At 45.1% G+C, this 21,785-nt stretch overlaps 1 protein-coding gene across 4 annotated transcripts in view; it reads left to right on the top strand.

Annotated features, from left to right (window-relative positions):
• The window catches only part of LOC128698178 (uncharacterized), a 393,415-nt gene that overhangs the window by 323,135 nt on the left and 48,495 nt on the right, over positions 1-21,785 (top strand). For all 4 annotated transcript variants that reach the window (XM_070098652.1, XM_070098653.1, XM_070098654.1 and 1 more), the window contains exon 4: positions 20,961-21,047. In XM_070098652.1, coding sequence (XP_069954753.1) covers positions 20,961-21,047 — 87 coding nt within the window. The remainder of the gene's footprint in view (positions 1-20,960; positions 21,048-21,785) is intronic.

The raw sequence follows: 21,785 nt of genomic DNA on the forward strand, positions 1-21,785 counted from the left end.
GCCAGTAACCTTCACGTTAAAACAACAGAAGCTAGTAACCTTCACGTTAAAACAACAGAAGCTAGTAACCTTCACGTTAAAACAACAGAAGCCAGTAACCTTCACGTTAAAAAAACAGAAGCCAGTAACCTTCACGTTAAAACAACAGAAGCCAGTAACCTTCACGTTAAAACAACAGAAGCTAGTAATTTTCACGTTAAAACAACAGAAGCTAGTAACCTTCACGTTAAAACAACAGAAGCTAGTAACCTTCACGTTAAAACAACAGAAGCTAGTAACCTTCACGTTAGGACAACAGAAGCTAGTAACCTTCACGTTAGGACAACAGAAGCTAGTAACGTTCACGTTAGGACAACAGAAGCTAGTAACCTTCACGTTATGACAACAGAAGCTAGTAACCTTCACGTTATGACAACAGAAGCTAGTAACCTTCACGTTAAAACAACAGAAGCTAGTAACCTTCACGTTAGGACAACAGAAGCTAGTAACCTTCACGTTAAAACAACAGTAGCTAGTAACCTTCACGTTAAAACAACAGAAGCTAGTAACCTTCACGTTAGGACAACAGAAGCTAGTAACGTTCACGTAGGACAACAGAAGCTAGTAACCTTCACGTTAAAACAACAGAAGCTAGTAACCTTCACGTTAAAACAACAGAAGCTAGTAACCTTCACATTAAAACAACAGAAGCTAGTAACCTTTACTTAGGACAACAGAACTAGTAACCTTCACGTTAGGACAACAGAAGCTAGTAACCTTACGTTAACCTAGTAACCTTCACGTTAAAACAACAGAAGCTAGTAACCTTCACGTTAGGAAAACAGAAGCTAGTAACCTTCACGTTAGGACAACAGAAGCTAGTAACCTTCACGTTAAAACAACAGAAGCTAGTAACCTTCACGTTAGGAAAACAGAAGCTAGTAACCTTCACGTTAAAACAACAGACGCTAGTAACCTTCACGTTAGGACAACAGAAGCTAGTAACCTTCACGTTAGGAAAACAGAAACTAGTAACCTTCACGTTAAAACAACAGAAGCTAGTAACCTTCACGTTAGGACAACAGAAGCTAGTAACCTTCACGTTAGGACAACAGAAGCTAGTAACCTTCACATTAGGACAACAGAAGCTAGTAACCTTTATGTTAGGACAACAGAAGCTAGTAACCTTCACGTTAGGACAACAGAAGCTAGTAACCTTCACGTTAGGACAACACAAGCTAGTAACCTTTACGTTAGGACAACAGAAGCTAGTAACCTATACGTTAGGACAACAGAAGCTAGTAACCTTCACGTTAGGACAACAGAAGCTAGTAACCTTTACGTTAGGACAACAGAAGCTAGTAACCTATACGTTAGGACAACAGAAGCTAGTAACCTTCACGTTAGGACAACAGAAGCTAGTAACCTTCACGTTAAAACAACAGAAGCTAGTAACCTTCACATTAGGACAACAGAAGCTAGTAACCTTTACGTTAGGACAACAGAAGCAAGTAACCTTCACTTTAGGACAACAGAAGCTAGTAACCTTCACGTTAGGACAACAGAAGCTAGTAACCTTCACGTTAGGACAACAGAAGCTAGTAACCTTTACGTTAAAACAACAGAAGCTAGTAACCTTCACGTTAGGACAACAGAAGCTAGTAACCTTCACGTTAAAACAACAGAAGCTAGTAACCTTCACGTTAGGACAACAGAAGCTAGTAACCTTCACGTTAAAACAACAGAAGCTAGTAACCTTCACGTTAGGACAACAGAAGCTAGTAACCTTCACGTTAAAACAACAGAAGTTAGTAACCTTCACGTTAGGACAACAGAAGCTAGTAACCTTCACGTTAAAACAACAGAAGCTAGTAACCTTCACGTTAGGACAACAGAAGCTAGTAACCTTCACGTTAAAACAACAGAAGCTAGTAACCTTCACGTTAAAACAACAGAAGCTAGTAACCTTCACGTTAGGACAACAGAAGCTAGTAACCTTCACGTTAAAACAACAGAAGCTAGTAACCTTCACGTTAAAACAACAGAAGCTAGTAACCTTCACGTTAGGACAAGAGAAGCTAGTAACCTTCACGTTAGGACAACAGAAGCTAGTAACCTTCACGTTAAAACAACAGAAGCCAGTAACCTTCACGTTAAAACAACAGAAGCCAGTAACCTTCACGTTAAAACAACAGAAGCCAGTAACCTTCACGTTAGGACAACAGAAGCTAGTAACCTTCACGTTAGGACAACAGAAGTTAGTAACCTTCACGTTAGGACAACAGAAGCTAGTAACGTTCACGTTAGGACAACAGAAGCTAGTAACCTTCACGTTATGACAACAGAAGCTAGTAACCTTCACGTTATGACAACAGAAGCTAGTAACCTTCACGTTAAAACAACAGAAGCTAGTAACCTTCACGTTAGGACAACAGAAGCTAGTAACCTTCACGTTAAAACAACAGTAGCTAGTAACCTTCACGTTAAAACAACAGAAGCTAGTAACCTTCACGTTAGGACAACAGAAGCTAGTAACGTTCACGTTAGGACAACAGAAGCTAGTAACCTTCACGTTAAAACAACAGAAGCTAGTAACCTTCACGTTAAAACAACAGAAGCTAGTAACCTTCACATTAGGACAACAGAAGCTAGTAACCTTTACGTTAGGACAACAGAAGCTAGTAACCTTCACGTTAGGACAACAGAAGCTAGTAACCTTCACGTTAGGACAACAGAAGCTAGTAACCTTCACGTTAAAACAACAGAAGCTAGTAACCTTCACGTTAGGAAAACAGAAGCTAGTAACCTTCACGTTAGGACAACAGAAGATAGTAACCTTCACGTTAAAACAACAGAAGCTAGTAACCTTCACGTTAGGAAAACAGAAGCTAGTAACCTTCACGTTAAAACAACAGAAGCTAGTAACCTTCACGTTAGGACAACAGAAGCTAGTAACCTTCACGTTAGGACAACAGAAGCTAGTAACCTTCACGTTAAAACAACAGAAGCTAGTAACCTTCACGTTAAAACAACAGAAGCTAGTAACCTTCACGTTAAAACAATAGAAGCTAGTAACCTTCACGTTAAAACAACAGAAGCTAGTAACCTTCACGTTAAAACAACAGAAGCTAGTAACCTTCACATTAGGACAACAGAAGCTAGTAACCTTTACGTTAGGACAACAGAAGCTAGTAACCTTCACGTTAGGACAACAGAAGCTAGTAACCTTCACGTTAGGACAACAGAAGCTAGTAACCTTCACATTAGGACAACAGAAGCTAGTAACCTTCACGTTAAAACAACAGAAGCTAGTAACCTTCACGTTAGGACAACAGAAGCTAGTAACCTTCACGTTAGGACAACAGAAGCTAGTAACCTTCACGTTAGGACAACAGAAGCTAGTAACCTTCACGTTAGGACAACAGAAGCTAGTAACCTTCTCCTTAGGACAACAGAAGCTAGTAACCTTCACGTTAGGACAACAGAAGCTAGTAACCTTCACGTTAGGACAACAGAAGCTAGTAACCTTCACGTTAGGACAACAGAAGCTAGTGACCTTCAAGTTAGGACAACAAAAGCTAGTGACCTTCACGTTAGGACAACAGAAACTAGTAACCTTCACGTTAGGACAACAGAAGCTAGTAACCTTCACGTTAGGACAACAGAAGCTAGCACCCTTCACGTTAGGACAACAGAAGCTAGTAACCTTCACGTTAGACAACAGAAGCTAGCAACCTTCACGTTAGAACAACAGAAGCTAGTAACCTTCACGTTAGGACAACAGAAGCTAGTAACCTTCACGTTAGACAACAGAAGCTAGCAACCTTCACGTTAGAAGAACAGAAGCTAGTAACCTTCACGTTAGGACAACAGAAGATAGTAACCTTCACGTTAGGACAACAGAAGCTAGTAACCTTCACGTTAGGACAACAGAAGCTAGTAACCTTCACGTTAGGACAACAGAAGCTAGTAACCTTCATGTTAGGACAACAGAAGCTAGTGACCTTCACGTTAGGACAACAGAAGCTAGTAACCTTCACGTTAGGACAACAGAAGCTAGTAACCTTCACGTTAGGACAACAGAAGCTAGTAACCTTCACGTTAGGACAACGGAAGCTAGTAACCTTCACGTTAGGACAACAGAAGCTAGTAACCTTCACGTTAGACAACAGAAGCTAGTAACCTTCGTGTTAGGACAACAGAAGCTAGTAACCTTCACGTTAGGACAACAGAAGCTAGTAACCTTCACGTTAGACAACAGAAGCTAGTAACCTTCACGTTAGGACAACAGAAGCTAGTAACCTTCACGTTAGGACAACAGAAGCTAGTAACCTTCACGTTAGACAACAGAAGCTAGTAACCTTCACGTTAGGACAACAGAAGCTAGTAAGCTTCACGTTAGGGCAACAGAAGCTAGTAAGCTTCACGTTAGGACAACAGAAGCTAGTAACCTTCACGTTAGGACAACAGAAGCTAGTAACCTTCACGTTAGGACAACAGAAGCTAGTAACCTTTACGTTTGGAAAAAAGAGAGTAAACTACAGACGTCAAATTTAGAACAGAGGAAATAAGAATTCGACTAAGAAATAACTGAAACAGAAATAACTGAGACAGAGAAATAACTGAAACAGACATGGCTGAGAGAAATAACTGAGTCTAATGAGAGAGAGAGAGTGAGAGAGAGAGAGAGAGAGAGAGAGAGAGAGAGAGAGAGAGAGAGAGAGAGAGAGAGAGAGAGAGAGAGGATAAAAGTCGGGCATCAGACTGAAAAATCAAGTAATTCTTGTTAAGTAAATGAAGACAAGAGCAGCAAATAGAACAGTAAGGCTACGTTTTACTCACCAGAACATTTATCAAGCCAATATAAGAACACAGACTGTGTAAAAGTAATTGTGTGACTGACAGGAGGCGACGTATGATCAGCAGGTGGTGGTGGTAGTAGTAGTAGTAGTAGTAGTAGTAGTAGTAGTAGTAGTAGTTGTAGTAGTAGTAGTAGTAGTAGTAGTTGTAGTAGTAGTAGTAGTAGTGGAAGTAGTAGTAGATGTAGTTGTGGTAGATGTAATGGAAGTAGTAGCAGATGTAATAGTAGCAATACTACTACTACTTAAATACCCCCCACCTCCCGCAGCTCACAGTATATAACTTAAATACCCCCCACCTCCCGCAGCTCACAGTATATAACTTAAATACCCCCCACCTCCCGCAGCTCACAGTATATAACTTAAATACTCCCCACCTCCCGCAGCTCACAGTATATAACTTAAATACCCCCCACCTCCCGCAGCTCACAGTATATAACTTAAATACCCCCCACGTCCCGCAGCTCACAGTATATAACTTAAATACTCCCCACCTCCTGCAGCTCACAGTATATAACTTAAATACCCCCCACCTCCCGCAGCTCACAGTATATAACTTAAATACCCCCCACCTCCCGCAGCTCACAGTATATAACTTAAATACCCCCCACCTCCCGCAGCTCACAGTATATAACTTAAATACTCCCCACCTCCCGCAGCTCACAGTATATAACTTAAATACCCCCCACCTCCCGCAGCTCACAGTATATAACTTAAATACCCCCACCTCCCGCAGCTCACAGTATATAACTTAAATACCCCCCACCTCCCGCAGCTCACAGTATATAACTTAAATACCCCCCACCTCCCGCAGCTCACAGTATATAACTTAAATACCCCCCACCTCCCGCAGCTCACAGTATATAACTTAAATACCCCCCACCTCCCGCAGCTCACAGTATATAACTTAAATACTCCCCACCTCCCGCAGCTCACAGTATATAACTTAAATACCCCCCACCTCCCGCAGCTCACAGTATATAACTTAAATACCCCCCACCTCCCGCAGCTCACAGTATATAACTTAAATACTCCCCACCTCCTGCAGCTCACAGTATATAACTTAAATACCCCCCACCTCCCGCAGCTCACAGTATATAACTTAAATACCCCCCACCTCCCGCAGCTCACAGTATATAACTTAAATACTCCCCACCTCCCGCAGCTCACAGTATATAACTTAAATACTCCCCACCTCCTGCAGCTCACAGTATATAACTTAAATACCCCCCACCTCCCGCAGCTCACAGTATATAACTTAAATACCCCCCACCTCCCGCAGCTCACAGTATATAACTTAAATACCCCCCACCTCCCGCAGCTCACAGTATATAACTTAAATACTCCCCACCTCCTGCAGCTCACAGTATATAACTTAAATACGCCCCACCTCCCGCAGCTCACAGTATATAACTTAAATACTCCCCACCTCCCGCAGCTCACAGTATATAACTTAAATACCCCCCACCTCCCGCAGCTCACAGTATATAACTTAAATACCCCCCACCTCCCGCAGCTCACAGTATATAACTTAACACTCCCCACCTCCCGCAGCTCACAGTATATAACTTAAATACCCCCCACCTCCCGCAGCTCACAGTATATAACTTAAATACCCACCACCTCCCGCAGCTCACAGTATATAACTTAAATACCCCCCACCTCCCGCAGCTCACAGTATTTAACTTAAATACTCCCCACCTCCCGCAGCTCACAGTATACAACATAAATCCCCCCCACCTCCCGCAACTCACAGTATATAACTTAAATACCCCCCACCTCCCGCAGCTCACAGTATATAACTTAAATACCCCATACCTCCCGCAGCTCACAGTATATAACTTAAATACTCCCCACCTCCTGCAGCTCACAGTATATAACTTAAATACCCCCCACCTCCCGCAGCTCACAGTATATAACTTAAATACTCCCCACCTCCCGCAGCTCACAGTATATAACTTAAATACCGCCCACCTCCCGCAGCTCACAGTATATAACTTAAATACTCCCCACCTCCTGCAGCTCACAGTATATAACTTAAATACCCCCCACCTCCCGCAGCTCACAGTATATAACTTAAATAACCCCCACCTCCCGCAGCTCACAGTATATAACTTAAATACTCCCCACCTCCCGCAGCTCACAGTATATAACTTAAATACCCCCCACCTCCCGCAGCTCACAGTATATAACTTAAATACCCCCCACCTCCCGCAGCTCACAGTATATAACTTAAATACTCCCCACCTCCCGCAGCTCACAGTATATAACTTAAATAAACCCCACCTCCCGCAGCTCACAGTATATAACTTAAATACCCCCCACCTCCCGCAGCTCACAGTATATAACTTAAATACCCCCCACCTCCCGCAGCTCACAGTATATAACTTAAATTCTCCCCACCTCCCGCAGCTCACAGTATATAACTTAAATACTCCCCACCTCCCGCAGCTCACAGTATATAACTTAAATACCCCCCACCTCCCGCAGCTCACAGTATATAACTTAAATACCCCCCACCTCCCGCAGCTCACAGTATATAACTTAAATGCTCCCCACCTCCCGCAGCTCACAGTATATAACTTAAATACTCCCCACCTCCCGCAGCTCACAGTATATAACTTAAATACCCCCCACCTCCCGCAGCTCACAGTATATAACTTAAATACCCCCCACTTCCCGCAGCTCACAGTATATAACTTAAATACTCCCCACCTCCCGCAGCTCACAGTATATAACTTAAATACCCCCCACCTCCCGCAGCTCACAGTATATAACTTAAATACCCCCCACCTCCCGCAGCTCACAGTATATAACTTAAATACCCCCCACCTCCCGCAGCTCACAGTATATAACTTAAATTCTCCCCACCTCCCGCAGCTCACAGTATATAACTTAAATACTCCCCACCTCCCGCAGCTCACAGTATATAACTTAAATACCCCCCACCTCCCGCAGCTCACAGTATATAACTTAAATACCCCCCACCTCCCGCAGCTCACAGTATATAACTTAAATACTCCCCACCTCCCGCAGCTCACAGTATATAACTTAAATACTCCCCACCTCCCGCAGCTCACAGTATATAACTTAAATACCCCCCACCTCCCGCAGCTCACAGTATATAACTTAAATACCCCCCACCTCCCGCAGCTCACAGTATATAACTTAAATACACCCCACCTCCCGCAACTCACAGTATATAACTTAAATACTCCCCACCTCCCGCAGCTCACAGTATATAACTTAAATACCCCCACCTCCCGCAGCTCACAGTATATAACTTAAATACTCCCCACCTCCCGCAGCTCACAGTATATAACTTAAATACTCCCCACCTCCTGCCCCACCTCCCGCAGCTCACAGTATATAACTTAAATACCCCCCACCTCCCGCAGCTCACAGTATATAACTTGAATACTCCCCACCTCCCGCAGCTCACAGTATATAACTTAAATACCCCCCACCTCCCGCAGCTCACAGTATATAACTTAAATACCCCCCACCTCCCGCAGCTCACAGTATATAACTTAAATACTCCCCACCTCCCGCAGCTCACAGTATATAACTTAAATACCCCCCACCTCCCGCAGCTCACAGTATATAACTTAAATACCCCCCACCTCCCGCAGCTCACAGTATATAACTTAAATACCCCCCACCTCCCGCAGCTCCCAGTATATACCTTAAATACTCCCCACCTCCCGCAGCTCACAGTATATAACTTAAATACTACCCCCCACCTCCCGCAGCTCACAGTATATAACTTAAATACCCCCCACCTCCCGCAGCTCACAGTATATAACTTACATACCCCCCACCTCCCGCAGCTCACAGTATATAACTTAAATACCCCCCACCTCCCGCAGCTCACAGTATATAACTTAAATACTACCCCCCACCTCCCGCAGCTCACAGTATATAACTTAAATTCCCCCCACCTCCCGCAGCTCACAGTATATAACTTAAATACCCCCCACCTCCCGCAGCTCACAGTATATAACTTAAATACTCCCCACCTCCCGCAGCTCACAGTATATAACTTAAATACTCCCCACCTCCCGCAGCTCACAGTATATAACTTAAATACCCCCCACCTCCCGCAGCTCACAGTATATAACTTAAATACCCCCCACCTCCCGCAGCTCACAGTATATAACTTAAATACCCCCCACCTCCCGCAGCTCACAGTATATAACTTAAATACTCCCCACCTCCCGCAGCTCACAGTATATAACTTAAATACCCCCCACCTCCCGCAGCTCACAGTATATAACTTAAATACCCCCCACCTCCCGCAGCTCACAGTATATAACTTAAATACCCCCCACCTCCCGCAGCTCACAGTATATAACTTAAATACTCCCCACCTCCCGCAGCTCACAGTATATAACTTAAATACTCCCCACCTCCCGCAGCTCACAGTATATAACTTAAATACCCCCCACCTCCCGCAGCTCACAGTATATAACTTAAATACCCCCCACCTCCCGCAGCTCACAGTATATAACTTAAATACTCCCCACCTCCCGCAGCTCACAGTATATAACTTAAATACTCCCCACCTCCCGCAGCTCACAGTATATAACTTAAATACCCCCCACCTCCCGCAGCTCACAGTATATAACTTAAATACTACCCCCACCTCCCGCAGCTCACAGTATATAACTTAAATACCCCCCACCTCCCGCAGCTCACAGTATATAACTTAAATACCCCCACCTCCCGCAGCTCACAGTATATAACTTAAATACCCCCCACCTCCCGCAGCTCACAGTATATAACTTAAATACAGCTCACAGTATATAACTTAAATACCCCCCACCTCCCGCAGCTCACAGTATATAACTTAAATACCCCCCACCTCCCGCAGCTCACAGTATATAACTTAAATACCCCCCACCTCCCGCAGCTCACAGTATATAACTTAAATACCGCCCCACCTCCCGCAGCTCACAGTATATAACTTAAATACCCCCCACCTCCCGCAGCTCACAGTATATAACTTAAATACCCCCCACCTCCCGCAGCTCACAGTATATAACTTAAATACTCCCCACCTCCCGCAGCTCACAGTATATAACTTAAATACCCCCCACCTCCCGCAGCTCACAGTATATAACTTAAATACCCCCCACCTCCCGCAGCTCACAGTATATAACTTAAATACCCCCCATCCCGCAGCTCACAGTATATAACTTAAATACCCCCCACCTCCCGCAGCTCACAGTATATAACTTAAATACCCCCCACCTCCCGCAGCTCACAGTATATAACTTAAATACCCCCCACCTCCCGCAGCTCACAGTATATAACTTAAATACCCCCCACCTCCCGCAGCTCACAGTATATAACTTAAATACTCCCCACCTCCCGCAGCTCACAGTATATAACTTAAATACTCCCCACCTCCCGCAGCTCACAGTATATAACTTAAATACCCCCCACCTCCCGCAGCTCACAGTATATAACTTAAATACCCCCCACCTCCCGCAGCTCACAGTATATAACTTAAATACCCCCCACCTCCCGCAGCTCACAGTATATAACTTAAATACCCCCCACCTCCCGCAGCTCACAGTATATAACTTAAATACCCCCCACCTCCCGCAGCTCACAGTATATAACTTAAATACCCCCCACCTCCCGCAGCTCACAGTATATAACTTAAATACCCCCCACCTCCCGCAGCTCACAGTATATAACTTAAATACCCCCCACCTCCCGCAGCTCACAGTATATAACTTAAATACCCCCCACCTCCCGCAGCTCACAGTATATAACTTAAATACCCCCCACCTCCCGCAGCTCACAGTATTTAACTTAAATACCCCCACCTCCCGCAGCTCACAGTATATAACTTAAATACCCCCCACCTCCCGCAGCTCACAGTATATAACTTAAATACCCCCCACCTCCCGCAGCTCACAGTATATAACTTAAATACTCCCCACCTCCCGCAGCTCACAGTATATAACTTAAAGACCCCCCACCCCCCGCAGCTCACAGTATATAACTTAAATACCCCCCACCTCCCGCAGCTCACAGTATATAACTTAAATACCCCCCACCTCCCGCAGCTCACAGTATATAACTTAAATACCCCCCACCTCCCGCAGCTCACAGTATATAACTTAAATACCCCCCACCTCCCGCAGCTCACAGTATATAACTTAAATACCCCCACCTCCCGCAGCTCACAGTATATAACTTAAATACCCCCCACCTCCCGCAGCTCACAGTATATAACTTAAATACCCCCCACTTCCCGCAGCTCACAGTAGATAACTTAAATACCCCCCACCTCCCGCAGCTCACAGTATATAACTTAAATACCCCCCACCTCCCGCAGCTCACAGTATATAACTTAAATACCCCCCACCTCCCGCAGCTCACAGTATATAACTTAAATACCCCCCACCTCCCGCAGCTCACAGTATATAACTTAAATACCCCCCACCTCCCGCAGCTCACAGTATATAACTTAAATACCCCCCACCTCCCGCAGCTCACAGTATATAACTTAAATACCCCCCACCTCCCGCAGCTCACAGTATATAACTTAAATACCCCCCACCTCCCGCAGCTCACAGTATATAACTTAAATACCCCCCACCTCCCGCAGCTCACAGTATATAACTTAAATACCCCCACCTCCCGCAGCTCACAGTATATAACTTAAATACCCCCCACCTCCCGCAGCTCACAGTATATAACTTAAATACCCCCCACCTCCCGCAGCTCACAGTATATAACTTAAATACCCCCCACCTCCCGCAGCTCACAGTATATAACTTAAATACCCCCCACCTCCCGCAGCTCACAGTATATAACTTAAATACCCCCCACCTCCCGCAGCTCACAGTATATAACTTAAATACTCCCCACCTCCCGCAGCTCACAGTATATAACTTAAATACCCCCCACCTCCCGCAGCTCACAGTATATAACTTAAATACTCCCCACCTCCCGCAGCTCACAGTATATAACTTAAATACCCCCCACCTCCCGCAGCTCACAGTATATAACTTAAATACTCCCCACCTCCCGCAGCTCACAGTATATAACTTAAATACCCCCCACCTCCCGCAGCTCACAGTATATAACTTAAATACCCCCCACCTCCCGCAGCTCACAGTATATAACTTAAATACCCCTCACCTCCCGCAGCTCACAGTATATAACTTAAATACTCCCCACCTCCCGCAGCTCACAGTATATAACTTAAATACCCCCCACCTCCCGCAGCTCACAGTATATAACTTAAATACCCCCCACCTCCCGCAGCTCACAGTATATAACTTAAATACCCCCCACCTCCCGCAGCTCACAGTATATAACTTAAATACCCCCCACCTCCCGCAGCTCACAGTATATAACTTAAATACCCCCCACCTCCCGCAGCTCACAGTATATAACTTAAATACGCCCCACCTCCCGCAGCTCACAGTATATAACTTAAATACCCCCCACCTCCCGCAGCTCACAGTATATAACTTAAATACCCCCCACCTCCCGCAGCTCACAGTATATAACTTAAATACCCCCCACCTCCCGCAGCTCACAGTATATAACTTAAATACCCCCCACCTCCCGCAGCTCACAGTATATAACTTAAATACCCCCCACCTCCCGCAGCTCACAGTATATAACTTAAATCCTCCCCACCTCCCGCAGCTCACAGTATATAACTTAAATACCCCCCACCTCCCGCAGCTCACAGTATATAACTTAAATACCCCCCACCTCCCGCAGCTCACAGTATATAACTTAAATACCCCCCACCTCCCGCAGCTCACAGTATATAACTTAAATACCCCCCACCTCCCGCAGCTCACAGTATATAACTTAAATACCCCCCACCTCCCGCAGCTCACAGTATATAACTTAAATACCCCCCACCTCCCGCAGCTCACAGTATATAACTTAAATACCCCCCACCTCCCGCAGCTCACAGTATATAACTTAAATACCCCCCACCTCCCGCAGCTCACAGTATATAACTTAAATACCCCCCACCTCCCGCAGCTCACAGTATATAACTTAAATACCCCCCACCTCCCGCAGCTCACAGTATATAACTTAAATACCCCCCACCTCCCGCAGCTCACAGTATATAACTTAAATACTTAAATACCCCCCACCTCCCGCAGCTCACAGTATATAACTTAAATACCCCCCACCTCCCGCAGCTCACAGTATATAACTTAAATACCCCCCACCTCCCGCAGCTCACAGTATATAACTTAAATACTCCCCACCTCCCGCAGCTCACAGTATATAACTTAAATACACCCCACCTCCCGCAGCTCACAGTATATAACTTAAATACCCCCCACCTCCCGCAGCTCACAGTATATAACTTAAATACCCCCCACTTCCCGCAGCTCACAGTATATAACTTAAATACCCCCCACCTCCCGCAGCTCACAGTATATAACTTAAATACTCCCCACCTCCCGCAGCTCACAGTATATAACTTAAATACCCCCCACCTCCCGCAGCTCACAGTATATAACTTAAATACCCCCCACCTCCCGCAGCTCACAGTATATAACTTAAATACCCCCCACCTCCCGCAGCTCACAGTATATAACTTAAATACTCCCCACCTCCCGCAGCTCACAGTATATAACTTAAATACCCCCCACCTCCCGCAGCTCACAGTATATAACTTAAATACCCCCCACCTCCCGCAGCTCACAGTATATAACTTAAACTCCCCACCTCCCGCAGCTCACAGTATATAACTTAAATACCCCCACCTCCCGCAGCTCACAGTATATAACTTAAATACCCCCCACCTCCCGCAGCTCACAGTATATAACTTAAATACCCCCCACCTCCCGCAGCTCACAGTATATAACTTAAATACTCCCCACCTCCCGCAGCTCACAGTATATAACTTAAATACCCCCCACCTCCCGCAGCTCACAGTATATAACTTAAATACTCCCCACCTCCCGCAGCTCACAGTATATAACTTAAATACCCCCCACCTCCCGCAGCTCACAGTATATAACTTAAATACCCCCACCTACCGCAGCTCACAGTATATAACTTAAATACTCCCCACCTCCCGCAGCTCACAGTATATAACTTAAATACCCCCCACCTCCCGCAGCTCACAGTATATAACTTAAATACCCCCCACCTCCCGCAGCTCACAGTATATAACTTAAATACTCCCCACCTCCCGCAGCTCACAGTATATAACTTAAATACCCCCCACCTCCCGCAGCTCACAGTATATAACTTAAATACCCCCCACCTCCCGCAGCTCACAGTATATAACTTAAATACCCCCCACCTCCCGCAGCTCACAGTATATAACTTAAATTCCCCCACCTCCCGCAGCTCACAGTATATAACTTAAATACTTAAATACCCCCACCTCCCGCAGCTCACAGTATATAACTTAAATACCCCCCACCTCCCGCAGCTCACAGTATATAACTTAAATACCCCCCACCTCCCGCAGCTCACAGTATATAACTTAAATACCCCCCACCTCCCGCAGCTCACAGTATATAACTTAAATACCCCCCACCTCCCGCAGCTCACAGTATATAACTTAAATACCCCCCACCTCCCGCAGCTCACAGTATATAACTTAAATACTCCCCACCTCCCGCAGCTCACAGTATATAACTTAAATACTCCCCACCTCCCGCAGCTCACAGTATATAACTTAAATACCCCCCACCTCCCGCAGCTCACAGTATATAACTTAAATACCCCCCACCTCCCGCAGCTCACAGTATATAACTTAAATACCCCCCACCTCCCGCAGCTCACAGTATATAACTTAAATACTCCCCACCTCCCGCAGCTCACAGTATATAACTTAAATACCCCCCACCTCCCGCAGCTCACAGTATATAACTTAAATACCCCCCACCTCCCGCAGCTCACAGTATATAACTTAAATACCCCCCACCTCCCGCAGCTCACAGTATATAACTTAAATACCCCCCACCTCCCGCAGCTCACAGTATATAACTTAAATACCCCCCACCTCCCGCAGCTCACAGTATATAACTTAAATACCCCCACCTCCCGCAGCTCACAGTATATAACTTAAATACCCCCCACCTCCCGCAGCGCACAGTATATAACTTAAATACCCCCCACCTCCCGCAGCAGCTCACAGTATATAACTTAAATACCCCCCACCTCCCGCAGCTCACAGTATATAACTTAAATACCCCCCACCTCCCGCAGCTCACAGTATATAACTTAAATACCCCCCACCTCCCGCAGCTCACAGTATATAACTTAAATACCCCCCACCTCCCGCAGCTCACAGTATATAACTTAAATACCCCCCACCTCCCGCAGCTCACAGTATATAACTTAAATACCCCCACCTCCCGCAGCTCACAGTATATAACTTAAATACTCCCCACCTCCCGCAGCTCACAGTATATAACTTAAATACCCCCCACCTCCCGCAGCTCACAGTATATAACTTAAATACCCCCCACCTCCCGCAGCTCACAGTATATAACTTAAATACCCCCCACCTCCCGCAGCTCACAGTATATAACTTAAATACCCCCCACCTCCCGCAGCTCACAGTATATAACTTAAATACCCCCCACCTCCCGCAGCTCACAGTATATAACTTAAATACCCCCCACCTCCCGCAGCTCACAGTATATAACTTAAATACCCCCCACCTCCCGCAGCTCACAGTATATACCCCCCACCTCCCGCAGCTCACAGTATATAACTTAAATACCCCCCACCTCCCGCAGCTCACAGTATATAACATAAATACCCCCCACCTCCCGCAGCTCACAGTATATAACTTAAATACCCCCCACCTCCCGCAGCTCACAGTATATAACTTAAATACCCCCCACCTCCCGCAGCTCACAGTATATAACTTAAATACCCCCACCTCCCGCAGCTCACAGTATATAACTTAAATACCCCCCACCTCCCGCAGCTCACAGTATATAACTTAAATTCCCCCCACCTCCCGCAGCTCACAGTATATAACTTAAATACCCCCCACCTCCCGCAGCTCACAGTATATAACTTAAATACCCCCCACCTCCCGCAGCTCACAGTATATAACTTAAATACTCTCCACCTCCCGCAGCTCACAGTATATAACTTAAATACCCCCCACCTCCCGCAGCTCACAGTATATAACTTAAATACCCCCCACCTCCCGCAGCTCACAGTATATAACTTAAATTCCCCCACCTCCCGCAGCTCACAGTATATAACTTAAATACTCCCCACCTCCCGCAGCTCACAGTATATAACTTAAATACCCCCCACCTCCCGCTGCTCACAGTATATAACTTAAATACCCCCCACCTCCCGCAGCTCACAGTATATAACTTAAATACTCCCCACCTCCCGCAGCTCACAGTATATAACTTAAATACTCCCCACCTCCCGCAGCTCACAGTATATAACTTAAATACCCCCCACCTCCCGCAGCTCACAGTATATAACTTAAATACCCCCCACCTCCCGCAGCTCACAGTATATAACTTAAATACTCCCCACCTCCCGCAGCTCACAGTATATAACTTAAATACTCCCCACCTCCCGCAGCTCACAGTATATAACTTAAATACCCCCCACCTCCCGCAGCTCACAGTATATAACTTAAATACCCCCCACCTCCCGCAGCTCACAGTATATAACTTAAATACTCCCCACCTCCCGCAGCTCCCAGTATATAACTTAAATACCCCCCACCTCCCGCAGCTCACAGTATATAACTTAAATACCCCCCACCTCCCGCAGCTCACAGTATATAACTTAAATACCCCCCACCTCCCGCAGCTCACAGTATATAACTTAAATACTCCCCACCTCCCGCAGCTCACAGTATATAACTTAAATACCCCCCACCTCCCGCAGCTCACAGTATATAACTTAAATACCCCCCACCTCCCGCAGCTCACAGTATATAACTTAAATACCCCCCACCTCCCGCAGCTCACAGTATATAACTTAAATACCCCCCACCTCCCGCAGCTCACAGTATATAACTTAAATACCCCCCACCTCCCGCAGCTCACAGTATATAACTTAAATACCCCCCCCCACCTCCCGCAGCTCACAGTATATAACTTAAATACCCCCCACCTCCCGCAGCTCACAGTATATAACTTAAATACCCCCCACCTCCCGCAGCTCACAGTATATAACTTAAATACACCCCACCTCCCGCAGCTCACAGTATATAACTTAAATACCCCCCACCTCCCGCAGCTCACAGTATATAACTTAAATACCCCCCACCTCCCGCAGCTCACAGTATATAACTTAAATACCCCCCACCTCCCGCAGCTCACAGTATATAACTTAAATACCCCCCACCTCCCGCAGCTCACAGTATATAACTTAAATACTCCCCACCTCCCGCAGCTCACAGTATATAACTTAAATACCCCCCACCTCCCGCAGCTCACAGTATATAACTTAAATACGCCCCACCTCCCGCAGCTCACAGTATATAACTTAAATACCCCCCACCTCCCGCAGCTCACAGTATATAACTTAAATACCCCCCACCTCCCGCAGCTCACAGTATATAACTTAAATACTCCCCACCTCCCGCTGCTCACAGTATATAACTTAAATACCCCCCACCTCCCGCAGCTCACAGTATATAACTTAAATACCCCCCACCTCCCGCAGCTCACAGTATATAACTTAAATACCCCCCACCTCCCGCAGCTCACAGGATATAACTTAACACTCCCCACCTCCCGCAGCTCACAGTATATAACTTAACACTCCCCACCTCCCGCAGCTCACAGTATATAACTTAACAACCCCCACCTCCCGCAGCTCACAGTATATAACTTAAATACCCCCCACCTCCTGCAGCCCACAGTATATAACTTAAATACCCCCCACCTCCCGCAGCTCACAGTATATAACTTAAATACCCCCCACCTCCCGCAGCTCACAGTATATAACTTAAATACCCCCCACCTCCCGCAGCTCACAGTATATAACTTAAATACCCCGCACCTCCCGCAGCTCACAGTATATAACTTAAATACCCCCCACCTCCCGCAGCTCACAGTATATAACTTAAATACTCCCCACCTCCCGCAGCTCACAGTATATAACTTAAATACCCCCCACCTCCCGCAGCTCACAGTATATAACTTAAATACCCCCCACCTCCCGCAGCTCACAGTATATAACTTAAATACTCCCCACCTCCCGCAGCTCACAGTATATAACTTAAATACCCCCCACCTCCCGCAGCTCACAGTATATAACTTAAATACCCCCCACCTCCCGCAGCTCACAGTATATAACTTAAATACCCCCCACCTCCCGCAGCTCACAGTATATAACTTAAATACTCCCCACCTCCCGCAGCTCACAGTATATAACTTAAATACCCCCCACCTCCCGCAGCTCACAGTATATAACTTAAATACCCCCCACCTCCCGCAGCTCACAGTATATAACTTAAATACCCCCCACCTCCCGCAGCTCACAGTATATAACTTAAATACCCCCCACCTCCCGCAGCTCACAGTATATAACTTAACACTCCCCACCTCCCGCAGCTCACAGTATATAACTTAACACTCCCCACCTCCCGCAGCTCACAGTATATAACTTAACAACCCCCACCTCCCGCAGCTCACAGTATATAACTTAACAACCCCCACCTCCCGCAGCTCACAGTATATACTTACCTGCCTCAGCTCACAGTATATAACTTAACACCCCCACCTCCCGCAGCTCACAGGATAGAACTTAACACTCCCCACCTCCCGCAGCTCACAGTATATAACTTAACACCCCCCACCTGCCGCAGCTCACAGTATATAACTTAACACTCCCCACCTCCCGCAGCTCACAGTATATAACTTAACACTCCCCACCTCCCGCAGCTCACAGTATATAACTTAACACTCCCCACCTCCCGCAGCTCACAGTATATAACTTAACACTCCCCACCTCCCGCAGCTCACAGTATATAACTTAACAACCCCCACCTCCCGCAGCTCACAGTATATAACTTAACAACCCCCACCTCCCGCAGCTCACAGTATATAACTTAACACTCACTATTCAGAAGAGGCACAATACGGTAGTTGGAACATTACACAAATAAACCGCACGTGGGTGAATGAAACTTACGGCGACGTTTATGTTATTTGTGTTCTATACTCTCTCTATTCCCTCGTATTGTTCTTATCGGCTTGATAAAGCCGACACCAACTTATTCTTAATATAAGTAACATTCGTTGCTCTTGTCTTCTTTTATCTAACATATTGTCCTTAATTTTGTCAGTTATTATCAGTACTTCTCGTATGCAAAATATAAAAATATTAATCCATGAGAATGTTGGTCTCCTACTTGAAAGAGGTGCGTATACAAAGGAAGAGAAGAGCAAATTTTGAACGGACAGTGTTAATGTTTGTTTAGTTGTTTAAAAGACAACACGAGAGTAAACAATAATAAATATTCAGTTTTTACATAAATGACTCACTGTAAAAAAAAAATCTTAATAAAAACACAAATACCACAGTCTTCGCCCAAAAAAAGTATTGGCATATTGCTCGTGCACTCGACGATGTGACTTAAATCATGGATAATAATTTTTACATGAAAAATACCAGCAGCGAGAGTGCTTAGCTTGGTTTAAATAAGGAGTTAGGGCTTCAGTGAGATTCCACAGACTCTGGCGAAGCGCGAACATAGACTTGCTCAAGAAAGCAGCAGAATGCGTGTTAAATATTTACAAACTCGTGTGCGTTACTCAGCGCAAATAGGATGGAAGCTCAATCCCAAGTCCGGTAATTGCCTGTACAGGTTGTTGGTGATAGCATCAGCGGGTAGAGGAGCGATCAGAAGAACTGCAGTCCAGTCACACTGTCTTACATAAAACAAGGTAGTGCTGCGAAGGTAACTTGTCTGTTTTATGACAAGACTTCATAGTGCTCAACAACACAGCTTAGAGAAGATCTTACTTATTACAATCAGTAAACCACCACATAAAAATATCACAACTAGTAGACCACTACACAAAAAATAAAAACAGAAGCATTGGCATAAACTTATAATACACACATTATATACACCGAATATGTCTCGGGCAATTGACAAATGCGAACATATAAAATGAGACCAATAAGTATGCTAGGAAACATAGGGATATTGATAGATTATGCTGCACAGTTCTGGTCACCGTATTACAGAATGGATATAAATGCTCTGGAAAACGTACAGAGGAGGATGACGAAGTTGATCCCATGTATCAAAAATCTTCCCTATGAGGATAGACTGAAGGCCCTGAATCTGCACTCTCTCGAAAGATGTAGACTTAGGGGGATATGATCGAGATGTATAAATGGAAAACAGGAATAAATAAAAGGGATGCAAATAGCGTGCTGAAAATTTCCGGCCAAGACAGGACTCGCAGTAATGGTTTCAAGTTGGATAAATTCAGATTCAGGAAGGATATAGGAAAGCACTGGTTTGGTAATAGAGTTGTGGATGAGTGGAACAAACTCCCGAGTACAGTTACTGAGGCTAAAACGTTGTGTAGTTTTAAAAATAGGTTAGATAAATACATGAGTGGGTGTGGATGGATGAGTTGGACCTGACTAGCTTGTGTTACTAGGTCTGATGCCGTGCTCCTTCCTTAAGTGGAAGTAACCTGACTAAGTGGGTCATTGGGCTAATCCGAGGAGAGACATGGACCTGCTTCGCATGGGTCAGTAGGCCTGCTGCAGTGTTCTTTCTTTCTTATGTTCTTGTATTTATTTATTCTAACCGATCACACAGAGTGGTGGTAAACTGTACGAAATTCAGTCTTAGTAGAATAAGCAGTTGAGTACTGCAAGGCACTGTCCTGGTCTTGGTATCTTTACTGTTTCTCATCCCAGTTGAAGATATAGATAGAAACACTAGTCGCGGTTTGCCATCTTCTAGTACGTACACTAATATAACAAACATGAAACTTACCTTTGTAGTACACTTAGGGGAAAACTTCAAATAGATTTAAAATATGTTACAATTCTTATTTTTATTTAAAGTTATCTAAGGTTTATTACTTTAGTAATTCCCGTGATGCTGTGTTGTGATGTAATGTGAGGTACGTTATGTTGCAGGCAGACAGTGCGTCTCCTAGCGGCAGCCTTGACGATACTACGGGGAATGGCGTGGGCGCCACCACCACCACTCACCTCACTGCTCAAGTATGTTTCTCGTCTGCTGTCCTAGCCGTACAATATCTACTCATTAACAAATGTTGGTTATGATGACTTTAATATCTGTATTTTAGTGGTAACGTGCATGCTTTACCTCTTGTGTGTGTGTGTGTGTGTGTGTGTGTGTGTGTGTGTGGCGACGGTGTAAAGTCCACACATTGTTACGGTCACCAGTGACCTTCCTAATGTATCTCTTTGACAGTCACGTCAGTAACCTAAGATATATCTTGACAGTCACGACAGTAACCTAAGATATCTCTTTGACAGTCACGTCAGTAACCTAAGATATCTCTTTGACAGTCACGTCAGTAACCTAAGATATATCTTGACAGTCACGACAGTAACCTAAGATATCTCTTTGACAGTCACGTCAGTAACCTAAGATATCTCTTTGACAGTCACGTCAGTAACCTAAGATATCTCTTGACAGTCACGTCAGAGTGACCTTTCTAAGATATCTTGATTCTTCCTCATACCAGTCACCTGTGTTTCCTCAGCACCAAATATCATTTGCTGTGTAAATTGTATAACTCGTACGAGATTAGTCCTTCCCCATGAATATAATAATCGCTTAGTAAGTTGGTGACCGATGTATCTTAGAAGAGTGAAATCTGGTACTACAGAAGGCCGAGTGTAGTAGGTCTGTCAGGGAGAAAATTTAATAGGTCGCTACAGTAAACATTGCATAATAAGGTACATTGCCGCTGATTGGTTGGCTTTTATTAA

Source organism: Cherax quadricarinatus, chromosome 63 (genome assembly GCF_038502225.1).
Source record: "Cherax quadricarinatus isolate ZL_2023a chromosome 63, ASM3850222v1, whole genome shotgun sequence".
Classification (NCBI taxonomy): Eukaryota; Metazoa; Arthropoda; class Malacostraca; order Decapoda; family Parastacidae; genus Cherax; species Cherax quadricarinatus.